Source organism: Physeter macrocephalus, chromosome 17, assembly GCF_002837175.3.
Source record: "Physeter macrocephalus isolate SW-GA chromosome 17, ASM283717v5, whole genome shotgun sequence".
NCBI lineage: Eukaryota > Metazoa > Chordata > Mammalia > Artiodactyla > Physeteridae > Physeter > Physeter macrocephalus.
Genome location: NC_041230.1, coordinates 53,619,711 through 53,636,303, shown reverse-complemented (window position 1 = coordinate 53,636,303; position 16,593 = coordinate 53,619,711). Strand labels below are relative to the sequence as shown.

General features: G+C 46.3%; 1 protein-coding gene across 6 annotated transcripts in view; it reads left to right on the top strand.

Moving 5' to 3' along the window:
* The window catches only part of C17H16orf95 (chromosome 17 C16orf95 homolog), a 193,875-nt gene that overhangs the window by 79,627 nt on the left and 97,655 nt on the right, over positions 1-16,593 (top strand). Inside the window, exon 8 of one of the 6 annotated variants that reach the window (XM_028478070.2) lies at positions 12,425-12,504. The exons of 4 other annotated variants lie outside the window; for them this stretch is intronic. In XM_028478070.2, coding sequence (XP_028333871.1) covers positions 12,425-12,464 — 40 coding nt within the window. In that variant the 3' untranslated portion in view covers positions 12,465-12,504. Of the gene's footprint in view, positions 1-12,424; positions 12,505-16,593 lie in introns of those variants that run through there. One more of the 6 variants, XM_028478071.2, reaches the window with a different exon arrangement.

Sequence of the window (16,593 nt, the reverse complement as noted above, 5' to 3'; positions counted from 1 at the left end):
ATGAGAAGGTACTTTCTCTAGGTTGTAAAGTTTGGAAGTGGCAGAACTGGGAATGGGATCCGTGCTCTCTGATGCTGAAGTCCGTGTTCCCTTTAGGACACTGTGCTGGCTTAGATCTCACTTTTGTTTTTAGCCAGCCAACCAGTCGACTAATCAACCAGTTGATGAACAACCACCACCCAACCAAAAACAACCATCCTAATAAACGGTCCATCAACTAACCATCCATCCCTCCGTATAACCAACCAACCAACCTGTCATTAACAACCATTTACCCAACCAATAACAACAACCAAAAATAAGTCAATCAATTAACCATCCATCCAACCAACCAACCAACCAACCAACCAGCCAACCAATGAACAACCACCCACTCAACCAATGACAACCCACCAGTAATGAGTCAACCAGCCACCAACCAACCAACAGCGTGTGTTGCTATCAGTCCTCTGGTCATCAGTGAACTTTGGGGTGGAGAGAACCTATTGCCTCATCCTTAGGGAACTGCCAGTCTGTGGGAAAATGAGGACCACTGTCCTGCTCATCACACCACCACCGGTTGTTGGTTCAGCATCTGCCTCCTCAGCTGGCTTAGAACTTCTGTAGGGTGGGGGTGGTGGCTTGGTTGTACTTGCATCCCTAGAGCCCAGAACAGGAGCAGCACATCGCTGGCTGGGACGGAGCTGGTGGGGGCTCAGTACATATCACACACACACACCGTGGGACAGTTCAGAGCACTGTGGAATGAATGAAGGAGGCCGGTTAGAAGTGGCTCAGGGGGTCAGATCCGTCCCAGAGGGCTGTGTAAAGGAAAGGTCAGATGATCCTCGGGTCTGGAGAGTTACCTCTCGGGTGTAAGCAGAACAAACACTTCCATGGAAGCTGCCTTGAGCTGAGCACTCACTGCGCTCCATTCTGGACGGGGAGCATGAAGTGGCGGGAAGAGCCTTGGATTGGGGTCAGGGGTCTGAGCCCAGCTGAGCCACTAACACCTTGGGTGGCCTTGGACCGCTGGCCTCAGTCCCCCCTCCCCCCCCACTCCCTCATTTTATGGACAAGGCCACCAAAGCCCTAAGACCTGAGTTCGCCCCTCTCTAAAGCCCCTTCTAGCTGTGGCATTTCCAGTCTTTTCTGGCTCCTCATTAACAGAATATTTTCATTTTCCAATCTGCATTCCAGCTTCCTCCCGTGAGCTTCGACCCCTCTAGCAGGGGAGCGGGCACTGTGTGAAATTCTCTGAATTGCACATGGGGGAACCTTGCCCCATCTCCAGCTGAAGGGGCCAGAGGCTAATTGGCAGGCCTGGCCGCATCCTGTATCAGCCCCATGGACGTGCACGCGGGCCTGGGAGCCGGGCGCTGCCGGGAAACGCGTGCTCCTTCTCTCTATCTGTTATAGGCCCCGCGGTTCACCGTCTGCTCGGAAATTGGGTAAGTGTTTTCTTACCCAAACTTGAGTAACCGCCGTTGAAATGTATGGTTGGAAAGTCTTGGCTCTCAGAACAGACCACACAGTGACTCGCCCAGTGAAACTCAATGCCCTGGGCTTATTCGGTTTTACCTACGACACCGCTACAGGAAGAAATGGGTTTGGAGGGGATGAATATCTTTCCATCCATTTCTGAAAGCTTTTATTAATTGGAGGAAGGCGGAGGGGTGTTGGTGTAGCTCTGCTTTTAGCCTGGACCTGGTCTCTGGTGCAGGGGCAGGAAGAAGGCCCGAGAGACAGGGAAGGAGCATCCCTGGGGCCTCTTGGCCTTGGAGGCTGGCGGCGGCTGCCTGATGCATGTGTCCAGTGGGAGCTGGAATCAACGAGGGTTCCAGCCGGGCCCACCATGTCTTGTGCCACATTCTGGCAGGCTTCTCGTCAGCCAGTGCGGGCCCCATTTTTAATCAGCCTCTTTTTCCCGCACAAGCCAAGAAAAAGCTGTAAAGTCAAAAGAACGCTGGCATCTGTCCCTGGCCTCAGAACAGAGCAGATATTGTCCTGGCCTTCCAGTCCTCTGCGGCCCTCATTCTAGTCGACCACACAAATGGTTCCAATCAGTTTCCAGAGGCTCTCTGTGGTGTTTTAGGATGTTTGCTTGCTGTGTTCTAGGGTCAGTGACCCTCCAACCTGGAAAGTCACCTTCCCACCCACTCTTCCTGCTGACACAAAACGGAAGATCAGGTGTGAGTTGGACGTGTGTGTGTGTGTGTGTGTGTGTGTGTGTGTGTGCGCGCGCGCGCGCACACACACACCCAAGGAGACACCCAGGAGAGGCTGTGGAGCCTCTGGATTATTCGTGGAATGTCCACGTGTATGCTTCTCTCCTTGGAATGCAGGAAACACAGGGCCTGCAAGACCCATCTCAGCTCTCAGGTGACCTTTACTTGTTGATGGGGACATGCCCACCTTTCCACCTTGACCCCCGGGGCTCGACCTTTCCTGTCTGAACCCTTTTTGGGGCTGACAATGGCTGTGTCGCTCACCCTCTGCAGAGGACACAGGGCCTCACACCTGTTTTCTTCCTTTATCAGAGAGCGTCAAATCTAGAAGCTTTTTATGCCAGGCTTCCAGGGAGCAGATTAGCAAGGTAGAGGGGATGAGTGTCTCCTCGCTGCCCAACAAAGTTGCATTTGTTGATAGAGCGGCAACCTGGACTTGGGAATCAAGTCCTGCAGCAGAGGACTGGCCTCCCTGCCCCGCACGGCAGAAAGAGCCGTCTGTGCAGGAACACAGGCCTTCTCAGTGCCCCTTTGCAGATATGAGACTTAAAGTCTGCTCTGTTTCTTTCCAGCGATGGAAATGAATCTGGAGGACCCCTCGTGGTGGGACAGGCATAATTGCGACTTGCTGAAGGCCGACTGGCTGCCAGGCACTGTGTTAAAGATCCCGTGTTAACGTCTTTTTCTAGTGTTGAAGGCACTTCCTCTTCTGTTGGGGAAAGGAACTGTAAACCCTGATTTCCCGCAGTGTGTTCAGCCAGGAGAGGGTAACTGGAGGGGCACCGAGGCCCTGGTTCCCTTCCCCTTCCTCCCGCATCCCATCCCCGTCGTCAGCCTGGCTACTCTGTCGTCTCAGGGAGCTGAGGCTCTCCCGTGTATTTGGGGGTGTCAAGCAAACGCGCCCATGACCCTCGGCATTGAGACTGTGTGAGGGGAGAAAGGTCAGAATTCTTCTTCTTCTTCTTTTTTTTTTTAATCTTTGGCTGCGTTGGGTCTTCGTTGCTGCGCAGGCATTCTCTAGTTGAGGCAAGCGGGGGCCGCTCTTCGATGCGGTGTGTGGGCGTCTCACTGCAGTGGCTTCTCTTGTTGCAGAGCATGGGTTCTAGGTGTGTGGGCTTCAGCAGTTGTGGCATGCGGGCTCAGTAGTTGTGGCTCGCGGGCTCCAGAGCACAGGCTTGGTAGTTGTGGTGCACGGGCTTAGTTGCCTGTGGAATCCTCCTGGACAGGGGCTCGAACCTGTGTCCCCTGTGTTGGCAGGCGGTCTCTTAACCACTGCGCCACCAGGGAAGCCCCAGAATTCTTCACTGCATCTGTCACAGGTGGGCCTCTGGAACTAGATACTGAGACAGGTTGGGTATAAGACTTTTTTGGGCGATTAATACTTTTGAAAGGAAGGCAGAGGAAGCAGGACTGGGTAGAGGAAGAAGCTGAACTTCGATGTGGCCTGGTAGAGCCTGGGCCAGCCTGATGGGGCACTTGGAGTGAGGACTGTGGTCAGAGTGTCTGTCGGCTTAAATGCCCAGCCCTTATACCCACGCCTCCGGGAGGCTTGCTTGGCCGGGCAGCTCTCTGCAGCTGGGACAGACCTGAACGGACTGACAGCTAGCTGACCACACTCCCTGCCACTGGGGACCGGAACACAGTTTTATTCTAGACCAGCACTTCCTAATTGTGCCCTAGGACCCTGGGAGTTCGGTGAAGGTGAGAAAGAAGGGCCTGTGAGTGGTTTCAAAATTCAAAACATGTGTCTTTATAATAGAGATGAAACCACAGCCAAAAGTTGTCTTTGCCTTGGTCAGACTTGATGAGCAGATGCTGGCAGCGCTGGGCTGCACAACTGCAGACGTGTCGAGGGCGGGGCTTAGGGCCAGTCACTCACTCACCACTTACCCACTCTCCCTTGACCAGACTCTAGTCAGGCGCCTCTGAGCACGTTTTCAACGAGGCCTCATCCTTGGGCACGTCCTCAAGAGCCCAATTTCAGCAAGAAGACTGCTAAGGCGGTTTAGCCAGAATCGCCCACCTTTGATTTCTGACCACCCGAGCCCCTCATCCCCCGCCTCCCTGGTGATGTCTGACCCCCTGGGCTGCCTTCAGCAAGAATCCTGTTGAGTCCGGTTAGCCAGTCTCCCTCATCCATCCCTGATGCTTCCTACTTTTAATGTTCCATCTATTAACACTAGCTATAAATTCTCACTTTTCATTGTTGAATTCAGAGTTGAACCCAATCTCTTTCTTTCCTCCTGCAAAATCTCATTGCAGTGGAACCTATACCTATTGCAACAGTCTTGAATAAAGGCTTCCTCACCATTTTAACAAGGGTCATGTGTGGAATAAAGGCTCCCTCACCATTTTAACAAGGGTCATGTATGGAATAAAGGCTTCCTCACCATTTTAACAAGGGTCATGTGTGGAATAAAGGCTCCCTCACCATTTTAACAAGGGTCATGTGTGGCTTTTTTCTTTAACATCATCATCACCACCTTTTTCTTTTTTTTAAATTTTTTTAAATTTTTTTATTTTTATTTTTTTTCATATAAAGATTTATTCTTTAAATGATCACTACAGCATTTAAACCTACAGCCTTGGTTTTAAGAATCTAATACATATTGTTACTTTTATAACTTTTCAGATAATACAAAAACTTTGGAATACTTTAAATCCATATGATTTGTCAAATCTGATATGCTACATATATTTTTATCTGTGTTTTTTAAAGTCTTTTTTTTTTTAACATCTTTATTGGAGTATAACTGTTTTACAATAGTGTGTTAGTTTCTCCTTTACAACAAACCACCTTTTTCACTATCACTGTCATCATCCTCATCATCATGGGAGGACGGATTAGACACCTTCTGTGTACCGAGGTAGAGCTATGTCCCGGAGGGCTGAAGTCACAGCTCACTTTGACAAAGACCTATCTGACAGCACTGTCAACAGCTGGTTATTCCCTGTTCCCTGAAAGGCCTCGAGTAGCAGGGCAGATAACAGAAATGATTGGCATTTGGGGATGTGAGGAAATATGGCGTGGTGAGCTACGATGAACTGCCTGAAGATAATAAAGTCCAAAGTTTTACCAAACAAAGTGACGGCCAAGAAAACCCACGTGAGGGGTGAATCCAGCCCAGAGGTCCCTAGTTTGCACCCACTGGCCTGGAGGGTTCTTTTCTTCAGATTCAGTGAATTTCCCAAGCCTGGACAAAGAGGCACAGATAGCCATTTGTCGGGGATGGGAGGCCACGGGCTGTAGTGGGAAGGTGGTGGTTTCGGAGTCAGAAGGTTTGGGTGTGAGTCCCAGACTGCAGCGCTGGCCACGTCGGTCAGTCAGGGTCTCTGAGAAACGGCAGCCGAGTTAGTCTGTGCCTCGCCTCCCTCAGCTGCCGACAGCAGAGGAGGGCGCTTGGCTCTGTGCCCAGCACTCAGGGGAGGTTCACTGTGACCCTAACTGGCTTAGGGGGTTAGTGGCTAAGACAGTGGAGGTTCCTGCACTCGTCCTCCTCCTCCTTGTACACCACATGCACTCACACACTCATTCACTCTCCCCCCACACACCCCTTTCAATCCTGCAGCTCCCGTCTCCTGCCTAATCCCAGAAACACCCCGTGGACCATCTTTATGTGCATTCCTGGGAGATCATGTCCTTCTTCTCCAGAAGATGCGTCATGGTATCAGTTAAGAAGAATGAGCTCAACCCAGCGGCTCTCTGGGGCTGCACTCTGACCCAGGGTCTGCTGCCCCTGGGCTTTCTGAGTAAGCAGGCCACCCCAGCATACCTTGCCTCAGGCCACCCAGACTTTCCCTCCCCCGCAGGGAGCCTGTGGGTGGGCTCCCTCCCTTCGGGCTGCCCAATGGGGAGGCTCCTCCCCACGATTTTAACGCTTTCTTGTAATGAAAGGGCCAGCGAGGTAGTGTCTTCTCTCGTCCACAGCTGCGGTGGACCCCAGCCTCTCTCCTGGAGGCGGGTAAGAGGCCAGCTTCTCCACATCTGCAGGAAATGGTCCACTTGCTTGGTGCATGCAAGCCCTCAGTAGATGCCAGCTGAATAGATGCTTCCCCTAAGGAGCAGGCTGTCCACTCCTGGACCTCCCAATGCCCTGGGCACGCAGTGGCCATCTGCTGATTTTGCCCACTCTGCACCCACCTCCGCTTTGTTCCCCGTCAAGGAATCACCTTCCCTCCACCCCCGGTCCACTTGACTGCAGGAGCATAGGCCCCGGGCTCAGCAGTGAGAACACCCTTTCCACCCTTTCTGACCACAGTGACTGATTCGGAGATGTCGTATGACCCAAATGTATCTAGTGAGAGCCCTCCAGGAGTCTTCTGCTGGAACACTGCAAAGGAGACGCTCCCTTTGTCCTGGGGTTGTCAAGCTGTGATGATTTGGACGTGAGGCTGCCTGAATCTCCCTGCCATCCCTGTGGGAGAACCTACCCAAAATGAAACGCGGAGCAGAGGAAAACAGCAGAGGGAAGGAGGGAGACCAGGACCTGGGGGCACTGTGTGAGCCTCCTGGTCCATATTGACTGCAGCACAGACTCTCTAGTTAGGAGAAGCAAGTAATCCCCTGATTGGCGTGAGCCAGCTTGAGATGTGCCTCAAGTGTTAATTAATACAGGTCACAGGTTGAGGGGCGCTTAAAAATCTACTTAAAATTGCTTACAAGTCATTTAAAACCAGAAGTTTATATTGATAGCAACAACAGTCACAAAAGATGGCATTCACTGAGGGCTTCATTGTATGCCAGAAATTATACAGAGGATTTTAAATATTTTTCCTTAGTAAATCACTAGAACTATCCTGTGCTGTGCACACTCTTCCTATCTCTGTCGTCACCATCATCCTCATCGTCAGCATCGTCAGCACCATCATCATCTCCAAGATCAAGCTTTGCACACTCCCAGAAGCATGCATTCTGTTTTACCCTCTGCTCCTTTGCTCTGAGAGCCTTTTTACCCTGATGACCTCTTTTCATGTGGGAGGTGGTAGAGGGAGTGGGTCCAGACTGGGGCTCTAGGATTAGGCTGCCTGGGTTCGCCTGTTAGGTATTAGCCATGTCTCCTGGGCAGGTGGTTTAGCTTCCCCAGGTCTTGGTGAGCTTGTCCGTGCGATGGGAATGATAGCAGGATTCTACTCCGAGTGTAGATGTTGACTTTCACATTTTCGAATCTGGTGTGCACAGCTGTGCCTTTCCCTGTTTCTCTATAATCAAACTTCTCTCTTGAGATCCCGTTTCCACTGAGTGCTGGAAGATCCAATGTGCCGGTTCCAAGGAACTCAGTCACACCGAGTTGAAGACTCTCATGTTGGAGAGTCAGTTTCCTCTGCATCCCTTCTCTTCTCTTTCCCAAGGGGATCTAAGTTCATGCCAGGGCTTATGTGTCCTTTTAGCATAAGGGGTGGGCACCTGGTCCGTGTGTCATTCTCTGTCCTTGTTGGCTTTTCCTAAATGTAACTGCTGAGGGATTTTGAAAATTGAGGTGACGTTCACATTACACAAAATTAACCATCTTAAAGTGTTAAATTCAGTGGAATTTTGTACATTCAGCGTTGTACAGTCATCACCTCTATCTAGTTCTGAAACGCTTTTGTTACCCCAAAAGGAGACCCAGTACCTTTAAAGAGTCACTCCCTGTTTCCTCCTCTCCCCAGGCTCTGGCGATCACTAGTCTGCTTTCTATGTCTGTGGATTTACCTCTTCTGGACAGTTCATATAATGGAATCATGCTGCTGTTTGTGATGGGCTTCTGTAAGCATAATGTTTTCGAGGCTAATCCACATTGTAGTATGTGTCAGTACTTCATTCCTTTTTATGACTGATTACTATTCTATTGTGTGGATAAATCACATTTTATGTATCCATTCTGCTAATGGACATTTGGGCTGTTGCCACCTTCTAGCTACTGTGAATAATGCTGCCATGAACATTTGTGTACAACTTTTTTTTTTTTTTTTTTTTTTTTTGCAGTACGCGGGCCTCTCACTGTTGTGGCCTCTCCCGTTGCGGAGCACAGGCTCCGGACGCTCAGGCTCAGCGGCCATGGCTCACGGGCCCAGCCGCTCCGCGGCACGTGGGATCTTCCTGGACCGGGGCACGAACCCGTGTCCTCTGCATCGGCAGGCGGATTCTCAACCACTGCGCCACCAGGGAAGCCCTGTGTACAACTTTTTGTTTCAATTCTTTTTGGGTATATGCCTAGGAGTGAATGACTGGTTATGTGGTATTTCTATGTTTAACTTTCCGAGGGACTGCCAAACTGTTTTCCGCAGTGACTGAGTCATTTTACATCCCCACCAGTAATGTATAAAGGTTCCTGTTTCTCCACATCTGCTGAGGTTCTTTTCCATGTTCTGTTTTGTAACCATTTAAAATCCACATATCTGTGCTCAGCTGATTTCCTTAAGCCTTACTGGGTGCATGGGCTCCTCGGGCTGCTAAGTACAGTTGTGTAGGTTGTATACTGCACAGTCCAAGGCACCACTCACGTAATAGTCATTGTAGATTTGTATATTTATTGTGTGAGTTTTGCAGAAAGTGGCAGCAAAGTATCTTGGGGAAGGGATATCTTTTTCAAATTTGCAGAGGGGTGCCATCTGGGGCTAGCTGTGGTGCTGTGCAGCTAGACCCTCTAGATCTCCAGCCCCACTGCCCTTTTCCCCCCTCCTACAGCAGCTGGCCTGGAGCCTGCACCTCCAGCCACCACTCCATCTTGCTGTCCTGGTACCCCCATGCCAATGACTATCATAACACATACCCTCACTCCCTCCCCCTTTTCCCGTAGCACTTGGTTCATAGCTCTGATTAAAAGTTCAGGAAAGGGCTTCCCTGGTGGCGCAGTAGTTGCGCGTCCGACTGCCGATGCAGGGGAACCGGGTTCGCGCCCCGGTTTGGGAGGATCCCACATGCCGCGGAGCGGCTGGGCCCGTGAGCCATGGCCGCTGAGCCTGCGCGTCCGGAGCCTGTGCTCCGCAAAAAAAAAAAAGTTCAGGAAAGGATTTTCATCCCCACGGGTTTTGCTTAGAGAAGAAATGCTTTTAAAACCTCTTTAGCCTCTCTCTAATTCCCCTCAGTCAGCAAGGGGAGACCACGCATCCCTGGGGAACTAGCACATTCTCGGACGTGATCTAATTTGACTGTCTCAGCAACCTTGCAAGCAGGAAAGGATTTCTGTACCCACTTTGCAGACTAGAAAATGAGGCTCAAAAAGTGAAATGCCTTGCTCAAAGCCTCCCAGCGAGGAATACTGATCACAAGGAATGTTTATTGAGTGCCTACCATGGGCTAATGCTGCTGTAAGGATTGGTGTTCATTTATCTATTTATGTAGTGAGTATTATCCCCATTTCACTGATGAGGAAATTTGAGGCACTGCGAGGGTGGGTGATGCCCCTGGGGTCTGACTGCTACAAAGTGCAGACCCTGCTCTCCTAACTTAAATGTCAGCTGATGGATCACTCTTGGGAGGGTGAGGTGTTGAGACACCATGGAGCAGTTCAGTTTTATTTTAGGTGCTAAGCTTAGCGTCCAAATGTAATTTAAGTTCCAGTGTGGAGCCCTCGGCTGGGTTCCTGCTTTTTTTTTTTTTTTACATCTTTATTGGAGTATAATTGCTTTACAATGGTGTGTTAGTTTCTGCTTTGCAACAAAGTGAATCAGTTATACATATACATATGTCCCCATATCTCTTCCCTCTTGCTTCTCCCTCCCTCCCACCCTCCCTATCCCACCCCTCTAGGTGGTCACAAACCACCGAGCTGATCTCCCTGTGCCATGCGGCTGCTTCCCACTAGCTATCCACCCTACGTTTGGTAGTGTAGGTATGAAAGAACGTTGTAAGTCAATTCCTGAATGTTTGGTGAACATAACTGACGCAGAGGGAAAGATGCATCTGGTCTGGATAATAAACTGGGACTCTTACTGGTTCTGAATTTTGTGGCAATATTATGTATTTTTATTTCCTAGCAAAATTGTACTCTGGCAAGCTGGCGAAATGCAGCATACCGAATCTTATGATTTGAGGCTTTTTACACCAAACTCCTGCTCTTGGTTTCCTAGGGAGCATGTGAGCGGGTGTCTCAGAGGTCTACTTAGTGAGACCCACCAACTGTGAGGTGCAGAGTACTTGCTTGCCCAGGCTCCCCTGACCCTGAGGTGACCCTGGAAATTGGGGAATCATCACTCATCCAACCAAAATGCAGTGTGCGTGTGCTGTGTATTGGGTCCTGGGGTATAGAGTGGAGGTGAGATGCGCAGGATTCTGCTTTCCTGGTGCTTGCGTTCTCGTCTGGAAGAGAACAACGGCCTAGAGAGGACAGAGACGATCCAAGTAGTGACAAATGCCTGGTGGAATTCAACAGGACACTGTGATACAAAGTGACTGGGGTGGGAGTTTACTTTGGATGGGAAAGTGCCTCTGAGGAGGTGGCATTTTGCAAGAAAACTTCTGGGACAGGAAGGAAACAGCTGTGAGAGCCTGGGAAGAGCATCCACAGAAAGAGGGAACAGAATGTGTGAAGCACTGTGACGTGGCAAAGAGCTTGTCCTGTTATCCCCATTTTACAGATGAGGACACTGAGGCTCAGAGAGGTGAGGCAGTGAGGTCCAGGCTTGGACTTAGGTTTTCTGTTTCCAAATCCAGGGCATTCTGTTTGACCTCAGGCTGCCTTGCTGTTGGTCTGAACCGCAAGTTCTATGGTCCAGATGCAGCCCTGCTGAAGGCTTTAACCTTCATGGGGTTCAGTCTGAGGATTACAGACCACTCCTCAAAGGGCACTGAGGAAGGGAGGGGTTATGTGGTCAGAACTGGCATCCTTTCTCACAGACAGGGGACTAAAACTACTGAGGGTGTTTGTACATTAAGATTTTTCATCTCATTGCATGAAGTTGTGTTATCCCCTGGGCCCTGGGGACACTCTTCCAATCAGGGTGAAGAGAGCAGTTTATTCCAACTCAACATCCCTTTCTTTTTCCGGCCACTCAAGCAGAGGCACCGCCCAAGGGCTGTTTGGACGAACACGGGGATGGAACTTTTGGCTCTGACAGTGATGGGGAGGGGCCAGGAATACAGATGTCCTGCAGTGCGTGTGGTCAGTCTGTACATCGAGACCCATCTCACCACTGTGGCGGGCTGAGGACAAGCGATGTGTGGGGATTTACCCAAAGTCTGCCTTTGAAGCACGTTTGCTGCAGACTTGGAGTCTCGGAGCCGCCTTGGGGTTAACAGTGCCCTGGCTGAGAACTCACAATCGCGGGAGGGAGCGAAGCCCTGAGACCTCTGGTCAGGCTCAAATTTCCTGTTTCTGGTAGAACTTCCCCCTCACCGGGTTTGCTTGGGTTTCTCCTCCATGCTGTTAAGATTCCTTGGGCTGTGTAATTATTACCTCATTCTAGGTTCAGGACTAAACGGGCTGAGTGGGAGAATCATGGTTATGCGATTTCCAACAAATGTGAATTTTCTCCATTTCGCACGAGGAGGATCTGCCCCCCTTCCCCGGACACCAACCGATGTAGAGCCAGGGTCCTACTGCTCTGATTGGAGTCACATGGTTTGGGAGACGTTTTTCTTCATTAGCACAGGGTCTAGGGTGGGGGGCCACAGAGCTCTAACACCCATCACTCCTTCCTACCTTTTTATTTTTTTAAGTGAACACACGCTAAAATTGACTTTCTCTTTGTTGTATGGTCCTGTGAGTACTAACACATGTATAGATTTGTGTCATCATCATCGCAATCAAGATACAGGGCAGCTGCACCACTCCAAAAATCTCCCTCATGTACCCCTGCGCAGTCACACCCTCCCCTCATCACCAGCCCCTGGAAACTCCTGGTCAGTCCCCATCACGAGAGTTTTGTCCTCTCCAGAGTGTCATATCAATGGAATCATAGAGAATGGAACCTTAGAGCCTGGCTTCTTTCACTCAGCACAATGCCTTTGAGATCCAGCCAAGCCGTTGCATGTATCAGCGGCTCCTCTTTTTTCTTTCTGAGTGATATTCCATGGTTTGTATGGACTGTGATTTGTTTATCATTCGCCAGTTGAAGGACTTTTGGATTGTTTCCAGATTTTGGCGATTATGAACGAAGCTGCTGTTAACATTTGTGTACAGGTTTTTGTGTAAACATGTCTTTATTTCTCTTGGGTAAATACCAGGAGTGAGATTGCTGGGTAATATGGTAGGTGAATGTTTAAGATTTTACGTAACTGCCAAACTGTTTTCCAGAGTGGATCCATCACTGTACATTTCCACCAGAAAGGGATGAGAGTTCCCACTTTTGTGTATCTTCACCAGCACTCAGCATTGTGAGTATTTTTAGTTTTAACTATTTTAGTGAGTGTGTAGTAGTATCTCATCGTGATCTTGATTTGCATTTCCCTGATGGCTAATGATGTTAGACTTCTTGTCATGTGTTTGTTGTCCATGTACCCTCTTTGCTAAGTATCAGTTACAGCCTTTTGTTCATTTTTAATTGGGTTGTTTGTTTTCTGCCTGTTGAGTTAAGAAAAAAATCTTTGAGTATAATTGACATACAAGGAACTGCATACATTTAAATCATCGAATCTGATGATTTGACATACATATCCAACTATGAAACCTTTACCCAAATCAAAGTAATGAAAATGTCATTGGTACTCCTTCTCCCCCAACGTTTCCTAGTGTCCTTTGTGATTCCTCTCACCCTCCCCTTACCTCATTCTCAGGCAACTCCTGATCCACTTTCTGTCACATGGCAATATGAATTGCCTAGATTTATATTCATGTGTTTGTTTTTTGACTGGCTTACTTCACTCAGCATGATTATTTCAATATTGGTGCATGTTGTAGCATGCATCAGTAATTCTTTCTTTTTATCATTGATTAATATTCCAATGTATGAATTTATCATAGTTTTTCCTTTCATCTACTGATGAATATTTATGTTGTTTCCAGCTGGGGGCTATTACAAATAAAGCTGCTCTTAACATTTGTGTATATGTCTTTGTGTGGACATGTGTTTTCCTTTCTCTCAGGAAAATACCTAGGAGCGGTATTGTTGGATCATATCGTAAATGAATGTTTACATTCTTGAGAAACTGCCAGATTGTTTTCCAGAGTGGTTGCATCATTTTACATTCCCAGCAGCAGTGTAGGAGAGTTCCAGTTTCTCCATGTTCTTGCCAATACTTGGTGTGGTTAGGCTTTTTATTTTAGCCATCCTGTGAATAGGGAGAGTTTTATTTGTTTCTTTCTGATTTGTATGCCATTTAAAAAAAATTTAATTAATTAACTAATTAATTTGGTTGCACAGGGTCTTAGTTGTGGCAGGAGGGCTCCTTAGTTGTGGCATGCGAGCTCTTAGTTGCGGCATACATGTGGGATCTAGTTCCCTGACCAGGGTTCGAACCTGGGCCCCCTGCATTGGGAGCGTGGAGTCTTAACCATGGTGCCACCAGGGAAGTCCCTGTATGCCTTTTTAAAAATTGAAGTAAAGTTGATTTATGTTGTGTTAGTTTCAGGTGTACAGTAAAGTGATTCAGTTATATATATATATATATATATATATATATACATTGTCAGATTATTTCCCCTTATAGGTTATCACAAAATATTGAGTATAGTTCCCTGTGCTATACGGTAGGTGCTTGTTGGTTATCTGTTTTATATATAGTAGTATGTTAATCCCAAATTCCTAATTTATTACCCCCCTTTTCCCCTTTGGTAACCATTTGTTTTCTATGTCTTTGGGTCTATTTCTGTTTTGTAAATAAGTTCACTTGTATCATTTTGTTAGATTCCACATATAAGTGATACCATATGGTATTTGTCTTTGTCTGACTTACTTTACTAGTATGATAATCTCTAGGTCCCTCCATGTTGCTGCATATGGCATTATTTCATTCTTTTTTATGGCTGAGTAATATTCCATTGTGTGTGTGTGTGTGTTGTATATATATATATATATATATATAAAACATATTCTTTATCCATTCATCTGTCTATGGACATTTAGGTTGCTTCCATGTCTTGGTTGTTGCAGGTAGCGCTGCAGTGAATACTGGGGTGCATGTATCTTTTTGAATTATAGTTTTCTCTGGATATATGCCCAGGAGTGGGATTGCTGGATCATACAGTAACTCTATTTTTAGTTTTTTAAGGAACTTCCGTACTGTTCTCGATAGTGGCTGTACCAATTTACATTCCCACCAACAGTGTAGGAGGGTTCCTTTTTCTCCACCCGATTTGTGTATCTTTTATTGCTTTGTCTTGTCTTATTGCACTCGCTGAGACTTCCAGGATGATGTTCAACATGAGTGTTGAGAATAAGATATTCTTGCCTAATTCCCAATCTTAGGAGAAAAGTGTTCAGTCTTTCATCATGATAAGTATGATACTGACTGTAGGAATTTTTTTCTTTTTTGGTAGATTCCCTTTATTAGATTGAGGAAGTTCTCTTGTATTTCTAGTTTTTAGAGAGTTTTTAAAAAATCATTGGTGGATATTGAATTTTGTCAAATGATTTGTCTGTATCAATTCTCGTGATCGTATGGATTTTCTTCAGACTGTTAATATGGTAGATTACACTGATTAATTTTTGAATAGTGAACTAGCCTTGCATTCCTGGGGTAAACTGTACTAGGTTGTGGTGTATTATTCCTTCTATATATTGATAGATTCAATTTTCTAGTATTTTGTTAAGGATTTTTGTGCTTATGTTCATGAAAGATATTGGTCTGTATATGTTCATGAAAGATATTGGTCTGTAGCTTTAAAAATTTTTAAGCTTGTACTATCTTTGGTTTTGGTATCAGGGTTTTGGTTTTGGTATCAGGTACCAGCCTCATAAAATTAATTGGTAAGCATTTCCTCCTTTCCTCTTTTCTGGAAGAAATTGTGTAGAATGGTGTTATTTCTTCTTTAAATGTTTGGTAGAATTCATCAGTTTAACTACCTGGACCTGGAAACTTATTTTTTAAAAGATCTTAAACTATGAATTCAATTTTTAAAAGTGGTTATCAAACTATTCATATTATCTGTTTCATCTTGGGTGAATTTTGTTAGTTTCTAGTTTTTGTGGAATTTTCCCATTTAATCTAAATTGTCAAATGTATTGGCATAGAGTTGTTTATAGAATTCCTTTATTGCACCGTTGATGTTTGAGGGTCTGTAATGATATGCTTTCTTGTGTTCCTGGTATTAATAACTTGTGTCTTCTTTTTTTATTTGTCATTCTTGCTAGAGTTTTATCAATTTTATTATTTTGAAAAACCAGTTTTTCATTTCATTGATTTTTCCCTATTACTTTTCTCTTTTCAATTTCATTTATTTCTGTTCTTTATTATATATTTTTTCTGCTTACTTTGGTTTATTTTGCTCTTTTAGTTTCTAATGATGGAAACTTAGGTCATTGGGTTAAGAGCCGTTTCTTCTTTCTTTTTTTTTTTTTTTTTTTTGCGGTACGCGGGCCACTCCCGTTGCGGAGCACAGGCTCCGGGCGCGCAGGCTCAGCGGCCACGGCTCACGGGCCCAGCCGCTCTGCGCCATGTGGGATCTTCCCAGACCGGGGCACGAACCCATGTCCCCTGCATCGGCAGGCGGACTCTCAACCACTGCGCCACCAGGGAAGCCCCTTTCTTCTTTCTTAAAATAAGCATTTAATGATAAAAATTTCTCTCTCAGCACTGCTTTAGCTGGATTCTGCAAGTTTTGTTACATCGTAGTTTCATTCTCATTCAATTAAAAATATTTTCTAATTTTCCTTGAGAACTCTTTGATTTATCAATTATTTAGATATGTTTTAGTTTTCAAGTTTTTGGATATCCTGTTATCATTCTGTAATTGATTTCTAGTTTAATTTCATTATTATCAGAAAACATACTTTGTATGGTTTCAATTCTTGTAAATTTGTTAAGGTTTGTTTTATGACCCAGGAAGTGGTTGTTGATCTTTGTGTTCTGTGTGCACTTGAAAAAAAATGTGCATTTTGCTGTTGGTGGTGTTTTATAAAGTAGATCCAATTGCTTGATGGTGTTGTCAGTTCATCTGTATCCTTGCTGATTTCGTGTATTTGTTTCTTTGAACAAAGAGATGAGTGTTGAACTCTCTAACTATAATTGTGGATTTGTTTCTCCTTTTAGTTCTGTTGGGTTTTGCTTCATTGTTTTCCTATAAGTAATGTGTTGTTTTTCTCTGGCTGCATTCAATATTTTTTTCTTTGTCTTCTGCTTTGATTATTTTGATGATAATGTATCTAGGCAGGGGTTTCTTTGAGTGTCTCCTTTTGGGGATTCACTGAGTTTCTTGAATCTGTAGGTTTCACTTTTTGATAAATTTGAGAAGTTTTCAGCTATTATTTTCTTAGATATTTTTCTGCACTGCATTTTTTCTTTCTCCTTTCCTTCTGGGATTCCTAG